This window comes from Pseudophryne corroboree, chromosome 12 (genome assembly GCF_028390025.1).
Source record: "Pseudophryne corroboree isolate aPseCor3 chromosome 12, aPseCor3.hap2, whole genome shotgun sequence".
Taxonomy (NCBI): Eukaryota; Metazoa; Chordata; class Amphibia; order Anura; family Myobatrachidae; genus Pseudophryne; species Pseudophryne corroboree.
Genome location: NC_086455.1, coordinates 159,400,958 through 159,423,065, shown reverse-complemented (window position 1 = coordinate 159,423,065; position 22,108 = coordinate 159,400,958). Strand labels below are relative to the sequence as shown.

At 50.1% G+C, this 22,108-nt stretch overlaps 1 protein-coding gene across 1 annotated transcript in view; it reads left to right on the top strand.

Annotated features, from left to right (window-relative positions):
• Positions 1-20,678, top strand: part of TTLL5 (tubulin tyrosine ligase like 5) — a 61,201-nt gene extending 40,523 nt beyond the window's left edge. The window contains exons 17-22 of the mRNA XM_063946597.1: positions 4,611-4,744; positions 13,659-13,780; positions 17,629-17,746; positions 20,111-20,205; positions 20,286-20,356; positions 20,434-20,678. Of these exons, the coding sequence (XP_063802667.1) occupies positions 4,611-4,744; positions 13,659-13,780; positions 17,629-17,746; positions 20,111-20,205; positions 20,286-20,356; positions 20,434-20,546 (653 nt within the window). The 3' untranslated portion in view covers positions 20,547-20,678. The remainder of the gene's footprint in view (positions 1-4,610; positions 4,745-13,658; positions 13,781-17,628; positions 17,747-20,110; positions 20,206-20,285; positions 20,357-20,433) is intronic.
• Positions 20,679-22,108: the final 1,430 nt, after the last annotated feature.

The following is a 22,108-nucleotide window of genomic DNA, read 5'->3' as shown; positions in this document are numbered from 1 at the left end:
ATCTCTAATTACAAAATGTATCAGTGTTACAGACCCCCATATAACCCTCCAGTACCCGCATCACTGTTATATACATCCCTGCATCACTGTTCTATACACGCCGTTATATATTCCCCTGCATCACTGTTATAAACACTCCGCATCACCACCATATCCACACCCGCCTCACCGTCATATCCACACCCGCATCACCTCTATATTTCCCCCCACATCACCACTGTGTTCACCCCCTACATCACCCCTATATTTACCCCCTGCATCACCTCTACATCTACCCCCTGCATCACCTCTATATCTACCCCCTGCATCACCTCTACATCTACCCCCTGCATCACCTCTATATCTACCCCCTGCATCACCTCTATATCTACCCCCTGCATCACCTCTATATCTACCCCCTGCATCACCTCTATATCTACCCCCTGCATCACTTCTACATCTACCCCCTGCATCACCTCTATATCTACCCCCTGCATCACCTCTATATCTACCCCCTGCATCACCTCTACATCTACCCCCTGCATCACCTCTACATCTACCCCCTGCATCACCTCTACATCTACCCCCTGCATCACCTCTACATCTACCCCCTGCATCACCTCTACATCTACCTCCTGCATCACCTCTATATCTACCCCCTGCATCACCTCTATATCTACCCCCTGCATCACTTCTACATCTACCCCCTGCATCACCTCTACATCTACCCCCTGCATCACCTCTATATCTACCCCCTGCATCACCTCTATATCTACCCCCTGCATCACTTCTACATCTACCCCCTGCATCACCTCTATATCTACCCCCTGCATCACCTCTACATCTACCCCCTGCATCACTTCTACATCTACCCCCTGCATCACCTCTATATCTACCCCCTGCATCACCTCTATATCTACCCCCTGCATCACCTCTACATCTACCCCCTGCATCACCTCTACATCTACCCCCTGCATCACCTCTACATCTACCCCCTGCATCACCTCTACATCTACCCCCTGCATCACCTCTACATCTACCCCCTGCATCACCTCTACATCTACCCCCTGCATCACCTCTACATCTACCCCCTGCATCACCTCTACATCTACCCCCTGCATCACCTCTACATCTACCCCCTGCATCACCTCTACATCTACCCCCTGCATCACCTCTACATCTACCCCCTGCATCACCTCTATATCTACCCCCTGCATCACTGCAATAGCCACCCCTTCCCCACATTACATTATAGGTGCACCCTGCATCACATTATAGGTACACTCCCCGAATCACATTATAGGTACATTCCCCGCATCGCATTATAGGTACACCCCCCGCATCGCATTATAGGTACACCCCCCCGCATCGCATTATAGGTACACCCCCTGCATCGCATTATAGGTACATTCCCCGCATCGCATTTATAGGTACATTCCCCGCATCACATTATAGGTACACTCCCGCATCACATTATAGGTACATTCCCCGCATCACATTATAGGTACACCCCCGCATCACATTATAGGTACACCCCCCAGCATCACATTATAGGTACACCCCCGCATCGCATTATAGGTACATTCACTGCATCACATTATAGGTACACCCCCCGCATCACATTATAGGTACACCCCTCGCATCACATTATATGTACACCCCCCGCATCACATTATAGGTACACCCCCCCGCATCGCATTATATGTACACTCCCCGCATCACATTATAGGTACACTCCCTGCATCACAGTATAGGTACACTCCCCGCATCACATTATAGGTACACTCCCCCGCATCACATTATAGGTACACTCCTTGCATCACACTATAGCTACATTCCCCGCATCACATTATAGGTACACCCCTCGCATCACATTATAGCTACATTCCCCGCATCACATTATAGCTACATTCCCCGCATCACATTATAGCTACATTCCCCGCATCACTTTATAGGTACACCCCTCGCATCACATTATAGGTACACCCCTGGCATCACATTATAGGTACACCCCCCGCATCACATTATAGGTACACCCCCGCATCACATTATAGGTACATTCCCCGCATCACATTATAGGTACACCCCTCGCATCACATTATAGCTACATTCCCCGCATCACATTATAGGTACACCCCTCGCATCACATTATAGGTACATTCCCCGCATCACATTGTAGGTACACCCCTCGCATCACATTATAGGTACATTCCCGCATCACATTATAGGTACACCCCTCGCATCACATTATAGGTACATTCCCCGCATCGCATTATAGGTACACCCCCCGCATCACATTATAGGTACACCCCTCGCATCACATTATAGGTACACCCCTCGCATCACATTATAGCTACATTCCCCGCATCGCATTATAGGTACACCCCCGCATCGCATTATAGGTACATTCCCCGCATCACATTATAGGTACATTCCTCGCATCACATTATAGGTACACCCCTCGCATCACATTATAGGTACACTCACCGCATCACATTATAGGTACACCCCTCGCATCACATTATAGGTACATTCCCCGCATCACATTGTAGGTACACCCCTCGCATCACATTATAGCTACATTCCCCGCATCACATTATAGGTACACCCCTCGCATCACATTATAGGTACATTCCCCGCATCACATTATAGGTACGTCCCCGCATCACATTATAGGTACACTCCCCGCATCACATTATAGGTACACTCCCTGCATCACATTATAGGTACACTCCCCGCATCACATTATAGGTACACTCCCCGCATCACATTATAGGTACACTCCTCGCATCACATTATAGCTACATTCCCCGCATCACATTATAGGTACACCCCTCGCATCACATTATAGGTACACCTCTGCATCACATTATAGGTACACCTCTGCATCACATTATAGGTATATAGGTACATTCCCCGCATCACATTATAGGTACACCCCCGCATCACATTATAGGTACACCCCCGCATCACATTATAGGTACACTCCCCGCATCACATTATAGGTACACTCCCTGCATCACATTATAGGTACACCCCCCGCATCACATTATAGGTACACTCCCCGCATCGCATTATAGGTACATTCCCCGCATCGCATTATAGGTACACCCCCGCATCGCATTATAGGTACACCCCAGCATCGCATTATAGGTACACCCCCGCATCACATTATAGGTACACCCCCCGCATCACATTATAGGTACACCCCTGCATCACATTATAGGTACACCCCTTCATCACATTATAGGTACACTCCCCTTCATCACATTATAGGTACACTCCCCGAATCACATTATAGGTACACTTCCCGCATCACATTATAGGTACACCCCTGCATCACATTATAGGTACACCCCTTCATCACATTATAGCTACATCCCCCGCATCACATTATAGGTACACTCCCGCATCACATTATAGGTACACTCCCCGCATCACATTGTAGGTACATTCCCCGCATCACATTATAGGTACACTCCCCGAATCACATTATAGGTACACCCCCTGCATTACATTATAGGTACACCCCCCGCATTACATTATAGGTACACCTCTGCATCACATTATAGGTACATTCCCCGCATCACATTATAGGTACACCCCCCGCATCACATTATAGGTACACCTCTGCATTACATTATAGGTACACCCCCGTGCATCACATTATAGGTACACCCCCCGCATCACATTATAGGTACACCCCCGTGCATCACATTATAGGTACACTCCCCGCATCGCATTATAGGTACACCCCAGCATCACATTATAGGTACACCCCTGCATCACATTATAGGTACACCCCCCGCATCACATTATAGGTACACCCCTGCATCACATTATAGGTACACCTCTGCATCACATTATAGGTACACCTCTGCATCACATTATAGGTATATAGGTACACTCCCCGCATCACATTATAGGTACACCCCCGCATCACATTATAGGTACACCCCCGCATCACATTATAGGTACACTCCCCGCATCACATTATAGGTACACTCCCTGCATCACATTATAGGTACACCCCCCGCAACACATTATAGGTACACTCCCCGCATCGCATTATAGGTACATTCCCCGCATCGCATTATAGGTACACCCCCGCATCGCATTATAGGTACACCCCAGCATCGCATTATAGGTACACCCCCGCATCACATTATAGGTACACCCCCCGCATCACATTATAGGTACACCCCCCGCATCACATTATAGGTACACCCCTGCATCACATTATAGGTACACCCCTGCATCACATTATAGGTACACTCCCCGCATCACATTATAGGTACACTCCCCGCATCACATTATAGGTACACCCCCCGCATCACATTATAGGTACACCTCCGCATCACATTATAAGTACACTCCCCGCATCACATTTTAGGTACACCCGCGCATCACATTATAGGTACACCCCCGCATCACATTATAGGTACACTCCCGCATCACATTATAGGTACACCCCCGCATCACATTATAGGTACACTCCCCGAATCACATTATAGCACCATTGTTACGTACTCTCTGATATATGTATTCTCATACCCCCAGATATCACTTTTAAATATCCCCCTTCTCGCTTGTCTCTGCTCATTTGTGGCGTTTTGTGTCCTCTTGTTTAGCCAGTGCCCTGCGGAGTCGATGTAGCTCAGCGTCGGGAGTAAGAGAGCTGGAGGACCCCTATAATGTGGGCGCAGTTACAGCGTCATTGCAGCGTCTGGCAGAGAGACAAGCAAGTCGCCAGCTCTCACAACAGGTACCACACCCAGAGTCCAGGCTCCGAAATAGTGGGGTCATTCAGTAACCGAAGCAACCAATCAGCTACTGGGTGTGATCTGATGGTGCCATGAATTGAGCACTGGTTGGTTGTGTTGCCTATTTTACGTGGTCTCCAGTGTTAGGGGCTGACCGCAAAGAAGTGTTCACTGTGAGCAGTGATCACTGATATAACAGCAGTGCAATTACCTGTGTACGCTGGTGATGTGTTCCATTCATTGTGTGGGGGTGCCTAAATCTCGGGGAGGGGATTGGTTAGCTCTGGCCGACACTGACCAGGCCTAGAGAGTGGGTGACTTGGTGGCTCTCCATTCTGGTCGGTGATTTCCAGCACTAGAACAACTTGTAGCCTATCAGAGAATTACAAAATTCACAGGACTGCGGCCAGTCAGAGCATTAGAACAATCACAGGACTGCGGCCAATCAGAGCATTAGAACAATCACAGGACTGCGGCCAGTCAGAGCATTAGAATAATCACAGAATTGCGGCCAGTCACAGCATTAGAACATCCACAGGACTGCGGCCAGTCACAGCATTAGTACAATCACAGGACTGCTGCCAGTCACAGCATTAGAACAATCACAGGACTGCAGACAGTCACAGCATCAGAACACTCACAGGACTGCGGCCAGTCACAGCATCAGAACACTCTCAGGACTGTGGCCAGTCACAGCATTAGAAAAATTATAGGACTGCGGCCAGTCACAGCATTAGAACAATCACAGGACTGCGGCCAGTCACAGCATTAGAACATCCACAGGACTGCGGCAAGTCACAGCATCAGAACACTCACAGGACTGCGGCCAGTCAGAGCATTAGAAGAATTACAGGACTACGGCCAGTCACAGCATTAGAACAATCACAGGACTGCGGCCAGTCACAGCATTAGAACAATCACAGGATTGTGGCCAGTGACAGCATTTGAAAAATTACAGGACTGCGGCCAGTCAGAGCATTAGAACAATCACAGGACTGTGGCCAGTCACAGCATTAGAACTCTCACAGGACTGTGGCCAGTCACAGCATTAGAACAATTACAGGACTGCGGCCAGTCAGAGCATTAGAACAATCACAGGACTGCGGCCAGTCAGAGCATTAGAATAATCACAGAATTGCGGCCAGTCACAGCATTAGAACATCCACAGGACTGCGGCCAGTCACAGCATTAGTACAATCACAGGACTGCAGACAGTCACAGCATCAGAACACTCACAGGACTGCTGCCAGTCACAGCATTAGAACAATCACAGGACTGCAGACAGTCACAGCATCAGAACACTCACAGGACTGCGGCCAGTCACAGCATCAGAACACTCTCAGGACTGTGGCCAGTCACAGCATTAGAAAAATTATAGGACTGCGGCCAGTCACAGCATTAGAACAATCACAGGACTGCGGCCAGTCACAGCATTAGAACATCCACAGGACTGCGGCCAGTCACAGCATCAGAACACTCACAGGACTGCGGCCAGTCAGAGCATTAGAAGAATTACAGGACTACGGCCAGTCACAGCATTAGAACAATCACAGGACTGCGGCGAGTCACAGCATTAGAACAATCACAGGATTGTGGCCAGTGACAGCATTTGAAAAATTACAGGACTGCGGCCAGTCACAGCATTAGAACAATCACAGGACTGTGGCCAGTCACAGCATTAGAACTCTCACAGGACTGCGGCCAGTCACAGCATTAGAACAATTACAGGACTGCGGCCAGTCAGAGCATTAGAACAATCACAGGACTGCGGCCAGTCACAGCATTAGAACAATCACAGGATTGCGGCCAGTCAGAGCATTAGAACAATCACAGGACTGTGGCCAGTCACAGCATTAGAACTCTCACAGGACTGCGGCCAGTCACAGCATTAGAACAATTACAGGACTGCGGCCAGTCAGAGCATTAGAACAATCACAGGACTGCGGCCAGTCACAGCATTAGAACAATCACAGGATTGCGGCCAGTCGCAGCATTAGAACACTCACAGGACTGCGGGCAGTCAGAGCATCAGAACACTCACAGGACTGCGGCCAGTCACAGCATTAGAACACTCACAGGACTGCGGCCAATCAGAGCATTAGAACAATCACAGGATTGCGGCCAGTCACAGCATTAGAACAATCACAGGACTGCGGCCAGTCACAGCATTAGAACTGTCGCAGGATTGCGGCCAGTCACAGCATTAGAACAATCACAGGACTGCGGCCAGTAAGAGCATTAGAATAATCACAGAATTGCGGACAGTCAGAGAATTAGAACATTCACAGGACTGCGGCCAGTCAGAGTATTAGAACACTTACAGGACTGCGTCCAGTCAGAGCATCAGAACACTGACAGGACTGCAGACAGTCAGAGCATTAGAACACTCACAGGACTGCGGCCAGTCAGAGCATCAGAACACTGACAGGACTGCGGACAGTCACAGCATTAGAACATTCACAGGACTGCGGCCAGTCACAGCATCAGAACACTCACAGAATTGCGGACAGTCAGAGAATTAGAACATCCACAGGATTGCGGCCAGTCACAACATTAGAACACTCACAGGACTGCGGCCAGTCACAACATTAGAACACTCACAGGACTGCGGCCAGTGATAGCATTAGAACAATCACAGGACTGCGGCCAGTCACAGCATTAGAACAATCACAGGACTGCGGGCAGTCAGAGCATTAGAACAATCACAGGACTGCAGACAGTCAGAGCATTAGAACAATCACAGGACTGCAGACAGTCACAGCATCAGAAAACTCACAGGACTGCGGCCAGTCACAGCATTAGAACAATCACAGGACTGCGGCCAGTCACAGCATTAGAACACTCACAGGACTGCGGCCAGTCACAGCATTAGAAGAATTACAGGACTACGGCCAGTCACAGCATTAGAACAATCACAGGACTGCGGCCAGTGACAGCATTTGAAAAATTACAGGACTGCGGCCAGTCACAGCATTAGAACAATTACAGGACTGCAGCCAGTCACAGCATTAGAACAATCACAGGACTGCGGCCAGTTACAGCATTAGAACAATCACAGGACTGCAGCCAGTCAGAGCATTAGAACAATCACAGGATTGCGGGCAGTCACAGCATTAGAACACTCACAGGACTGCGGCCAGTCAGAGCATCAGAACACTCACAGGACTGCGGCCAGTCACAGCATTAGAACACTCACAGGACTGCGGCCAGTCAGAGCATTAGAACAATCACAGGATTGCGGCCAGTCAGAGCATTAGAACAATCACAGGACTACGGCCAGTCACAGCATTAGAACAATTACAGGACTGCGGCCAGTCACAGCATTAGAACAATTACAGGACTGCGGCCAGTCACAGCATTAGAACAATTACAGGACTGCGGCCAGTCAGAGCATTAGAACAATCACAGGATTGCGGCCAGTCAGAGCATTAGAACAATCACAGGACTGCGGCCAGTCACAGCATTAGAACAATTACAGGACTGCGGCCAGTCACAGCATTAGAACTCACAGGATTGCGGCCAGTCACAGCATTAGAACAATCACAGGACTGCGGCCAGTCAGAGCATTAGAATAATCACAGAATTGCGGACAGTCAGAGAATTAGAACATTCACAGGACTGCGGCCAGTCAGAGCATCAGAACACTGACAGGACTGCGGACAGTCACAGCATTAGAACATTCACAGGACTGCAGACAGTCACAGCATTAGAACATTCACAGGACTGCGGCCAGTCACAGCATCAGATCACTCACAGAATTGCGGACAGTCAGAGAATTAGAACATCCACAGGATTGCGGCCAGTCACAACATTAGAACACTCACAGGACTGCGGCCAGTCACAGCATTAGAACAATCACAGGACTGCAGACAGTCACAGCATCAGTCACAGGACTGCGGCCAGTCACAGCATTAGAACACTCACAGGACTGCGGCCAGTCACAGCATTAGAACACTGACAGGACTGCGTCCAGTCTCCGCATTAGAACACTCACAGGACTGCGGGCAGTCAGAGCATCAGAACACTGACAGGACTGCGGCCAGTCTCAGCATTAGAACACTCACAGGACTGCGGGCAGTCAGAGCATCAGAACACTGACAGGACTACGGCCAGTCTCCGCATTAGAACACTCACAGGACTGCGGGCAGTCAGAGCATCAGAACACTGACAGGACTGCGGCCAGTCAGCATCAGAACACTCACAGGACTGCGGCCAGTCACAGCATCAGAACACTGACAGGACTGCGGACAGTCAGACCATTAGAACAATCACAGGACAGCGGCCAGTCACAGCATTAGAACACTCACAGGACTGCGGCCAGTCACAGCATTAGAACTCTCACAGGACTGCGGCCAGTCACAGCATTAGAACTCTCACAGGACTGCGGCCAGTCACAGCATTAGAACTCTCACAGGACTGCGGCCAGTCACAGCATTAGAACAATCACAGGACTGCGGGCAGTCAGAGCATCAGAACACTGACAGGACTGCGTCCAGTCTCCGCATTAGAACACTCACAGGACTGCGGGCAGTCAGAGCATCAGAACACTGACAGGACTGCGGCCAGTCTCCGCATTAGAACACTCACAGGACTGCGGGCAGTCAGAGCATCAGAACACTGACAGGACTACGGCCAATCTCCGCATTAGAACACTCACAGGACTGCGGCCAGTCAGCATCAGAATACTCACAGGACTGCGGCCAGTCACAGCATCAGAACACTGACAGGACTGCGGACAGTCAGACCATTAGAACAATCACAGGACAGCGGCCAGTCACAGCATTAGAACACTCACAGGACTGCGGCCAGTCACAGCATTAGAACTCTCACAGGACTGCGGCCAGTCACAGCATTAGAACTCTCACAGGACTGCGGCCAGTCACAGCATTAGAACTCTCACAGGACTGCGGCCAGTCACAGCATTAGAACAATCACAGGACTGCGGGCAGTCAGAGCATCAGAACACTGACAGGACTGCGTCCAGTCTCCGCATTAGAACACTCACAGGACTGCGGCCAGTCACAGCATTAGAACTCTCACAGGACTGCGGCCAGTCACAGCATTAGAACACTCACAGGACTGCGGCCAGTCACAGCATTAGAACTCTCACAGGACTGCGGCCAGTCACAGCATTAGAACTCTCACAGGACTGCGGCCAGTCACAGCATTAGAACAATCACAGGACTGCGGCCAGTCACAGCATCAGAACACTCACAGGACTGCAGCCAGTCAGAGCATTAGAAAAATTACAGGACTACGGCCAGTCACAGCATCAGAACACTCACAGGACTGCGGCCAGTCAGAGCATTAGAAAAATTACAGGACTGCGGCCAGTCACAGCATCAGAACACTCACAGGACTGCGGCCAGTCAGAGCATTAGAAAAATTACAGGACTGCGGCCAGTCACAGCATTAGAACAATCACAGGACTACGACCAGTCACAGCATTAGAACAATCACAGGACTGCGGCCAGTCACAGCATTAGAACTCTCACAGGACTGCGGTCAGTCACAGCATTAGAACTCTCACAGGATTGCGGCCAGTCACAGCATTAGAACATTCACAGGACTGCGGTCAGTCAGATCATAAGAACAATCACAGGACTGCGGCCAGTCAGAGCATTAGAACACTCACAGGATTGTGGCCAGTCAGAGCATTAGAACAATCACAGGATTGCGGCCAGTCAGAGCATTAGAACAATCACAGGACTGCGGCCAGTCACAGCATTAGAACACTCACAGGACTGCGGGCAGTCAGAGCATCAGAACACTGACAGGACTGCGGCCAGTCAGCATCAGAACACTCACAGGACTGCGGCCAGTCACAGCATCAGAACACTGACAGGACTGCGGACAGTCAGACCATTAGAACAATCACAGGACAGCGGCCAGTCACAGCATTAGAACACTCACAGGACTGCGGCCAGTCACAGCATTAGAACTCTCACAGGACTGCGGCCAGTCACAGCATTAGAACTCTCACAGGACTGCGGCCAGTCACAGCATTAGAACTCTCACAGGACTGCGGCCAGTCACAGCATTAGAACAATCACAGGACTGCGGGCAGTCAGAGCATCAGAACACTGACAGGACTGCGTCCAGTCTCCGCATTAGAACACTCACAGGACTGCGGGCAGTCAGAGCATCAGAACACTGACAGGACTGCGTCCAGTCTCCGCATTAGAACACTCACAGGACTGCGGGCAGTCAGAGCATCAGAACACTGACAGGACTACGGCCAATCTCCGCATTAGAACACTCACAGGACTGCGGCCAGTCAGCATCAGAATACTCACAGGACTGCGGCCAGTCACAGCATCAGAACACTGACAGGACTGCGGACAGTCAGACCATTAGAACAATCACAGGACAGCGGCCAGTCACAGCATTAGAACACTCACAGGACTGCGGCCAGTCACAGCATTAGAACTCTCACAGGACTGCGGCCAGTCACAGCATTAGAACTCTCACAGGACTGCGGCCAGTCACAGCATTAGAACTCTCACAGGACTGCGGCCAGTCACAGCATTAGAACACTCACAGGACTGCGGGCAGTCAGAGCATTAGAACATCCACAGGACTGCTGCCAGTCACAGCATCAGAACACTCACAGGACTGCGGCCAGTCAGAGCATTAGAACACTCACAGGACTGCGGCCAGTGATAGCATTAGAAAAATCACAGGACTGCGGCCAGTCACAGCATTAGAACACTCACAGAACTGCAGCCAGTGATATCATTAGAACAATCACAGGACTGCGGCCAGTCAGAGCATTAGAACAATCACAGGACTGCGGCCAGTCAGAGCATTAGAACAATCACAGGACTGCGGCCAGTCAGAGCATTAGAAAAATTACAGGACTACGGCCAGTCACAGCATTAGAACAATCACAGGACTGCGGCCAGTCACAGCATTAGAACAATCACAGGACTGCGGCCAGTCACAGCATTAGAACAATCACAGGACTGCGGCCAGTCACAGCATTAGAACTCTCACAGGACTTCGGCCAGTCACATCATTAGAACATTCACAGGACTGCGGTCAGTCAGATCATAAGAACAATCACAGGACTGTGGCCAGTCAGAGCATTAGAACACTCACAGGATTGCGGCCAGTCAGAGCATTAGAAAAATTACAGGACTACGGCCAGCCACAGCATTAGAACAATCACAGGACTGCGGCCAGTCACAGCATTAGAACAATCACAGGACTACGACCAGTCACAGCATTAGAACAATCACAGGACTGCGGCCAGTCATAGCATTAGAACTCTCACAGGATTGCGGCCAGTCACAGCATTAGAACATTCACAGGACTGCTGCCAGTCACAGCATCAGAACACTCACAGGACTGCGGCCAGTCAGAGCATTAGAACAATCACAGGACTGCGGCCAGTCACAGCATCAGAACACTCACAGGACTGCGGCCAGTCAGAGCATCAGAACACTGACAGGACTGCGGCCAGTCAGCATCAGAACACTCACAGGACTGCGGCCAGTCACAGCATCAGAACACTGACAGGACTGCGGACAGTCAGACCATTAGAACAATCACAGGACTGCGGCCAGTCACAGCATTAGAACACTCACAGGACTGCGGCCAGTCACAGCATTAGAACTCTCACAGGACTGCGGCCAGTCACAGCATTAGAACTCTCACAGGACTGCGGCCAGTCACAGCATTAGAACTCTCACAGGACTGCGGCCAGTCACAGCATTAGAACACTCACAGGACTGCGGCCAGTCACAGCATTAGAACTCTCACAGGACTGCGGCCAGTCACAGCATTAGAACTCTCACAGGACTGCGGCCAGTCACAGCATTAGAACAATCACAGGACTGCGGCCAGTCACAGCATCAGAACACTCACAGGACTGCAGCCAGTCAGAGCATTAGAAAAATTACAGGACTACGGCCAGTCACAGCATCAGAACACTCACAGGACTGCGGCCAGTCAGAGCATTAGAAAAATTACAGGACTGCGGCCAGTCACAGCATCAGAACACTCACAGGACTGCGGCCAGTCAGAGCATTAGAAAAATTACAGGACTGCGGCCAGTCACAGCATTAGAACAATCACAGGACTACGACCAGTCACAGCATTAGAACAATCACAGGACTGCGGCCAGTCACAGCATTAGAACTCTCACAGGACTGCGGTCAGTCACAGCATTAGAACTCTCACAGGATTGCGGCCAGTCACAGCATTAGAACATTCACAGGACTGCGGTCAGTCAGATCATAAGAACAATCACAGGACTGCGGCCAGTCAGAGCATTAGAACACTCACAGGATTGTGGCCAGTCAGAGCATTAGAACAATCACAGGATTGCGGCCAGTCAGAGCATTAGAACAATCACAGGACTGCGGCCAGTCACAGCATTAGAACACTCACAGGACTGCGGCCAGTCACAGCATTAGAATATTTAAAGGACTAGATCCACCTGTGACCAAAGAGATCATTAGACCATTTGCAGGATATGACCAGTCTTACACCTTCCCACAGAAGATCGGTCTCATGTAACAGTGACACAATGACACCCCAATCACCCCACAGCCGGCTGACCACAGTGTCCAGACAAGCAGATAACAGAAGCCGCGTGTGTCCCATGTGACCGCATTTATATAGTTACTGTAGTTTCACAGGGAACTTCCAGTTATATATATCTCTAAATACTAAGACATGTGAGCAACACTGGCGGATCAATGGTATAATCCCATCTGAAATAATAATACATTAAAAATAATATATTTAATTAGAAAGAAGCCAAAATTTCATAACAACTGCAGAGGTCGTCATGTTGGTTTTATTATTCCAGTGATCCGCGCCAGACGGGGAAGAAAATATTTCTAGTTGTATTTCCAAATGTTTTACATAAAATGACAGCACAGAGAATAATCCTCCCTCTGCCCTCAGATGACTCGTCTGACCATCGCCAGCGGAGCCTGTACAGGGACGGGCGGCCGCTTAGGCTCTGCTCAGCGACTGCTCAGAAGATGTATTAACGCTGAAAGTGATCACCCCGACTCACAAGCCGGGTAAGTTAATCCTCAGAGAGACGCCCCTCTTCTCCCCGATACAGTGAGAAAGCCGACTACACCCCAAGTACACGGGAGATAGGACAACCCCAGAACACAGATACAGACACCTGATACACAACAGAGAGAAGGCTCCCCACATACTCACAGCTCCCACCGATACACAGAGACATCCCCCTCTCACTACATAGAGACATCCCCCTCTCACTACATAGAGACATCCCCCCACTCACTACATAGAGACAGCCACTGACACACAGAGACATACCCCCACTCACTACATAGAGACATCCCCCCACTCACTACATAGAGACAGACACTGATACACAGAGACATACCCTCTCTCACTACATAGAGACAGCCCCTGATACACAGAGACATACCTCCACTCACTACATAGAGACAGCCCCTGATACACAGAGACCTACCTCCACTCACTACATAGAGACAACCCCTGATACACAGAGACATACCCCCTCTCACTACATAGAGACAGCCCCTGATACACAGAGACATACCCCCACTCACTACATAGAGACAGCCCCTGATACACAGAGACATACCCCCACTCACTACATAGAGACAGCCCCTGATACACAGAGACATACCCCCTCTCACTACATCGAGACAGCCCCTGATACAGAGACATACCCCCACTCACTACATAGAGACAGCCCCTGATACACAGAGACATACCCCCTCTCACTACATAGAGACAGCCCCTGATACACAGAGACATACCCCCACTCACTACATAGAGACAGCCCCTGATACACAGAGACATACCCCCTCTCACTACATAGAGACAGCCCCTGATACACAGAGACATACCCCCTCTCACTACATCGAGACAGCCCCTGATACAGAGACATACCCCCACTCACTACATAGAGACAGCCCCTGATACACAGAGACATACCCCCACTCACTACATAGAGACAGCCCCTGATACACAGAGACATACCCCCTCTCACTACATAGAGACAGCCCCTGATACACAGAGACATACCCCCACTCACTACATAGAGACAGCCCCTGATACACAGAGACATACCCCCTCTCACTACATAGAGACATCCCCTGATACACAGAGACATACCCTCTCTCACTACATAGAGACAGCCCCTGATACACAGAGACATACCCCCACTCACTACATAGAGACAGCCCCTGATACACAGAGACATACCCCCTCTCACTACATAGAGACATCCCCTGATACACAGAGACATACCCTCTCTCACTACATAGAGACAGCCCCTGATACACAGAGACATACCCCCACTCACTACATAGAGACAGCCCCTGATACACAGAGACATACCCCCTCTCACTACATAGAGACATCCCCTGATACACAGAGACATACCCCCTCTCACTACATCGAGACAGCCCCTGATACAGAGACATACCCCCACTCACTACATCGAGACAGCCCCTGATACAGAGACATACCCCCACTCACTACATAGAGACAGCCCCTGATACACAGATACATACCCCCACTCACTACATAGAGACAGTCCCTGATACACAGAGACATAAACCCACTCACTACATAGAGACAGTCGCTGATACACAGAGACATACCCCCACTCACTACATAGAGACAGTCCCTGATACACAGAGACATAAACCCACTCACTACATAGAGACAGTCGCTGATACACAGAGACATACCCCCACTCACTACATAGAGACATCCCCTGATACACAGAGACATACCCCCTCTCACTACATCGAGACAGCCCCTGATACAGAGACATACCCCCACTCACTACATAGAGACAGCCCCTGATACACAGAGACCTACCCCCACTCACTACATCGAGACAGCCCCTGATACAGAGACATACCCCCACTCACTACATAGAGACAGCCCCTGATACACAGAGACCTACCCCCACTCACTACATAGAGACAGTCCCTGATGCACAGAGACATACCCCCACTCACTACATAGAGACAGCCCCTGATACACATAGACATACCCCCACTCACTACATAGAGACAGCCCCTGATACAGAGACCTACCTCCACTCACTACATAGAGACAGCCCCTGATACACAGAGACATACCCCCACTCACTACATAGAGACAACCCCTGATACACAGAGACATACCCCCACTCACTACATAGAGACAGCCCCTGATACACAGAGACATACCCCCACTCACTACATAGAGACAGCACCTGATACACAGAGACATACCCCCACTCACTACATAGAGACAACCCCTGATACACAGAGACATACCCCCACTCACTACATAGAGACATCCCTGATACACAGAGACATACCCCCACTCACTACATAGAGACAACCCCTGATACACAGAGAGAGACAACCCGGCCAGTACAGAGACTGTGGGCTGAATATATTGGGATCTGAGTTGGCCAGAGGTGCAGGCTGCTGGCCGAACTCTGACTATTTTTTTTAAAGGGACAATCCTTTACGAGACATGGTTTTGCCTTGTAAATGATTGACGCTTTAAAAAAACTTCCAGAGTTCGGCCGGCAGCCCGCACCGCCGACCAACCAGGACGCCATTACGCCTGGCCCTATGCCCCCAAAACACAGAGAAGTAACTACCCCAATACAGAGAGAGTGATTCCTGATACAGAGATTCCGCCCCACCAATACTCAGCGAGAGGACTACCACGATGCACAGAATGAGATGACTTCTGTTATATACTGACAGTCCCCACTACCTGCAGCACACGGAGAGATAACCAGTCAGTGCAGAAAGTGCCTCCCCCCCAAATATACACAGACCACCCTCCAAGTACACAGAATAAGCCAACACCCCACATCTAGAGAGACTACTTCCGTTATACAGTACACTGAGAGATACAACCACGCAGTACAGAGAGACATGCCACACGCACTGTATCCAGCATAACCCGCAGATAACATGCCACACGCACTGTATCCAGAATAACCCACAGATAACATGCCACACGCACTGTATCCAGCATAACCCGCAGATAACATGCTACACGCACTGTATCCAGCATAACCCGCAGATAACATGCCACACGCACTGTATCCAGGATAACCCGCAGATAACATGCCACACGCACTGTATCCAGGATAACCCACAGATAACATGCCACACGCACTGTATCCAGAATAACCCACAGATAACATGCCACACGCACTGTATCCAGCATAACCCGCAGATAACATGCCACACGCACTGTATCCAGCATAACCCGCAGATAACATGCCACACGCACTGTATCCAGAATAACCCACAGATAACATGCCACACGCACTGTATCCAGCATAACCCGCAGATAACATGCCACACGCACTGTATCCAGCATAACCCGCAGATAACATGCCACACGCACTGTATCCAGAATAACCCACAGATAACATGCCACACGCACTGTATCCAGGATAACCCGCAGATAACATGCCACACGCACTGTATCCAGCATAACCCGCAGATAACATGCCACACGCACTGTATCCAGAATAACCCGCAGATAACATGCCACACGCACTGTATCCAGCATAACCCGCAGATAACATGCCACACGCACTGTATCCAGCATAACCCGCAGATAACATGCCACACGCACTGTATCCAGCATAACCCGCAGATAACATGCCACACGCACTGTATCCAGGATAACCCACAGATAACATGCCACACGCACTGTATCCAGAATAACCCACAGATAACATGCCACACGCACTGTATCCAGAATAACCCACAGATAACATGCCACACGCACTGTATCCAGAATAACATGCAGTTCACATGTACCCCACACTGTATCTAGAATAGCACACGCATGTTATCTCTCACATGATATCTCTACTATCACTCCACAGGGACACTAAACACAGCATACGTTCTGCGTGGGACTCTGAGCTAGGTACATCTGCTTTCCTACCTGGTGCCTCCACCTACAGTGCTTCCCACGCCCCACAGGAGCTGACCCCCGATCAGGTGAGCTTGTTCTCCTACATCGGCACTGTCTGTATTACACGTGTCCTGAGAGTGAGGGGACACCGGGACTGTCTGTATTACATGTGTCCTGAGAGTGAGGGGACACTGGGACTGTCTGTATTACATGTGTCCTGAGAGTGAGAGGACACCGGGAATGTCTGTATTACAGGTGTCCTGAAAGTAAGGAGACACCGGGACTGTCTGTATTACAGGTGTCCTGAAAGTAAGAAGACACCGGACTGTCTGTATTACATGTGTGCTGAGAGAGAGGGGACACCGGGACTGTCTGTATTACATGTGTCCTGAGAGTGAGAGGACACCGGGACTGTCTGTATTACACGTATCCTGAGAGTGAGGGGATACCTGGACTGTCTGTATTACATGTGTCCTGAGAGTGAGAGGACACCGGGACTGTCTGTATTACATGTGTCCTGAGAGTGAGGGGACACTGGGACTGTCTGTACTACATGTGTCCTGAGAGTGAGGGGACACCGGGGCTGTCTGTATTACATGTGTCCTGAGAGTGAGGGGACACAGGGACTGTCTGTATTACATGTGTCCTGAGAGTGAGGGGACACCGGGACTGTCTGTATTACATGTGTCCTGAGAGTGAGGGGACACTGGGACTGTCTGTATTACATGTGCCATGAGAGTGAGGGACACCGGGACTGTCTGGTATTACATGTTCACTGAGAGTGAGGGGACACTGGAACTGTCTGTATTACACGTGTCCTGAGAGTAAGGAGACACCGGGACTGTCTGTATTACATGTGCCATGAGAGTGAGGGGACACCGGGACTGTCTGTATTACATGTGCCATGATAGTGAGAGGACACCGGGACTGTCTGTATTACATGTGTCTTGTGAGTGAGGGGACACCGGGACTGTCTGTATTACACGTGTCCTGAGAGTGAGGTGACACTGGGACTGTCTGTATTACATGTGCCATGAGAGTGAGGGACACCGGGACTGTTTGTATTACATGTTCACTGAGAGTGAGGGGACACCGGAACTGTCTGTATTACACGTGTCCTGAGAGTGAGGGGACACCGGGACTGTCTGTATTACACGTGTCCTGAGAGTGAGGGGACACCAGGACTATCTGTATTACATGTGTCCTGAGAGTGAGGGGACACCTGAATTGTTTGTATTACACGTGTCCTGTGAGTGATTGGACATCGGGACTGTATGTATTACACGTGTCCTGAGAGTGAGGGGACATCGGGACTGTCTGTATTACATGTGTCCTGAGAGTGAGGAGACACCGGGACTGTCTGTATTACACGTGTCCTGAGAGTGAGGAGACACCGGGACTGTCTGTATTACATGTGTCCTGGGAGTGATGGGACACCGGGACTGTCTGTATTACATGTGTCCTGAGAGTGAGGGGACACCGGGACTGTATGTATTACATGTGTCCTGAGAGTGAGGGGACACCAGGACTGTCTGTATTACATGTGTCCTGAGAGTGGGGGGACACCGGGACTGTCTGTATTACATGTGTCCTGAGAGTGAGGGGACACCGGGACTGTCTCTATTACACGTGTCCTGAGAGTGAGGAGACACCGGGACTGTCTGTATTACATGTGTCCTGGGAGTGATGGGACACCGGGACTGTCTGTATTACATGTGTCCTGAGAGTGAGGGGACACCGGGACTGTATGTATTACATGTGTCCTGAGAGTGAGGGGACACCAGGACTGTCTGTATTACATGTGTCCTGAGAGTGGGGGGACACCGGGACTGTCTGTATTACATGTGTCCTGGGAGTGATGGGACACCGGGACTGTCTGTATTACATGTATCCTGAGAGTGAGGGGACACCAGGACTGTCTGTATTACATGTGTCCTGAGAGTGGGGGGACACTGGGACTGTCTGTATTACATGTGTCCTGAGAGTGAGGAGACACCGGGACTGTCTGTATTACATGTGTCCTGAGAGTGAGGGGACACCGGGACTGTATGTATTACATGTGTCCTGAGAGTGAGGGGACACCAGGACTGTCTGTATTACATGTGTCCTGAGAGTGGGGGGACACCGGGACTGTCTGTATTACATGTGTCCTGGGAGTGATGGGACACCGGGACTGTCTGTATTACATGTGTCCTGAGAGTGAGGGGACACCAGGACTGTATGTATTACATGTGTCCTGAGAGTGAGGGGACACCGGGACTGTCTGTAGTACATGTAGTTTTTGCGGCATTATAGCACACATATGCAGATTGCCATCATAATTCCTGGAGATCTATCGGCAGAGTGTGTCGGTGGCCCCACCTGTGTGTCAGTATTTAGTCAGTGACTGGGGTAATATAGAACCAGGGTGTGGAATGCTGTATAGATAATGTGTATGTTCGTTTTCCCAGCTATCCAGTAACCAGCCCAGCGTCCTCCAGCCCACACCACCTGCCAGTCACAGGCTGTGTGTCGCCCGGAGGATGTCCGCCCCCCGCATGGTCCGGTGAGTATCTCACTCTTGTCTTGTGCTGGGCGGGTTCCGCTCATCATAATCCAGCTGACATCTGAATGTTTTTCCCACAGAGTGGCGGTGTCAGATGGGCAGAAGACCCCCGAATCTCTTCTGAGTAGTGACCCGGGAGCCCCCCCTATGAGTGAGTGGAATTACGCTGTGGCTGGTCCCTGTGAGGGGATTGCTAGAACGGTCTTTACCACTCGCTGTCTCTTGCAGGTGTCCCAGAAGGAGCGCAGATTATATTTGCCAGATCCAAGCCTCCAGTCCCCCCTCCTAGGACAATCAGCAAAGTGCAGAGGAAGAGAGAGGGGGCGGTCTGTCCCACATAGCGTCCACAGACCGGAGAACAATAATCTTATGAGGAGATTCAACCAAAGCCGCGCACTGTGACTTCCATCCCAATGTACTGTATATAACATCTTTTGTATCGCTTGTACAGATTAATAAATAACTTTATGTAATCTCTAGGTAATATCTGTAGATGGCAGGCTGGGTGGAGGGGGGGGGGGGCAGAGTGGTATGTGGTAATTGGGGTACGGGCTGTGGCAGGAGCTGCTTGCGCCACACGACTGAACTGCTGCGTCGTGTAATACATTTCCATCAATATTGGGGGTAAATGTACCCCTTTTCCACTAGCTCAAAAAACACGGTTAAATACCTACCCGGCTCCCGTTTACACTGTATGGAAGGGCGGCGCTGGGAGATCATGTGATCTCCCAGCGCCGCCCCTGCCGCGTCACTAGCAGCGTCACCAACCCGGCAATATGCCGGGTTGGTGAGCGCAGTGGGAAAGGGGGCTGAGCACGGGCCGCAGCCGGGTAGCACCCGTGTCAGGCTCCCGGCTGCGACCCGTGGAGAGCAAAACCAAAAGAGGCTGAGCCCTGCACCACTCCCATAACATAAGATGATCCTATCCTGAAATCTGCTCCTAGCAGATATAACATCCTGTAGGTAGTGGAAGCAGAAGCGGTTATATGTTGAAAGTATATAAACCAATTTATTCAATAAAAATGATTAAAAAACCTCAATTACCCTTTAGTATATAGAGAGAAGAGATTCATAAATAAACAGGTTACTTCCAGACTACATAAAGGATCGTACCAAGATGGAACTTCGTGGCTCCCTCTTATTACAAGTTCCCAGCGAGTTACGGATTGCTAGCGTGCGGATCTGAATCACGCCCTGTGTCCTCTTGCTTAGAAGGGAGATGTTTTATACCACAGGTTCTCAAACTCAGTCCTCAGGACCCCACACGGTCCATGTTTCGCAGGTCACCTATAGATTTTTAAAATGTGGCAGTTGGTGATACACAGAGCAGCTGCCGGGTGACCTGGAAAACGTGAACCGTGTGGGGTCCTGAGGACCGAGTTTGAGAACCACTGTTTTATACAAAGCCATGTTTCCCTTTTTTTTTCTATTAAATGTAGTCATTCAGAATGCTTAGAATGGTATTTCATCTTCACAATGCTGATGGCGGCCCGAGCGGGTCACTGCTTTACCGTGATGGGGCGATCAGGCAGCTGGTGGTGCCATAGAATTATTGTGACTGCATAAAGCACTTTGATGCACTATTCAGCGATTTATTTATGGGTGTGGTTCATGGGCTCGACCACACTAAGGTCAACTGTGTCTTGGTCGACCACTATTGTAGTAACTAAGTCGACACCCAAATAGGTCGACACAAGCATTAGGTAAACATGACAAAAGGTCGACATGAGTTTTTTTATTTTTTTTCTGTTGTTTACTTTGTAGAGTGACCGGGACCCCCAATTAGTACACGGTGTCCCCTCACATGCTTCGGGCAAGGGGCATCGCTCCGCTGCCGCTGCGCACGGTACAGATTACAGTTCCCAATTGTAGTCCCCGTCGATTGTAAAGTATGACAAAGTTA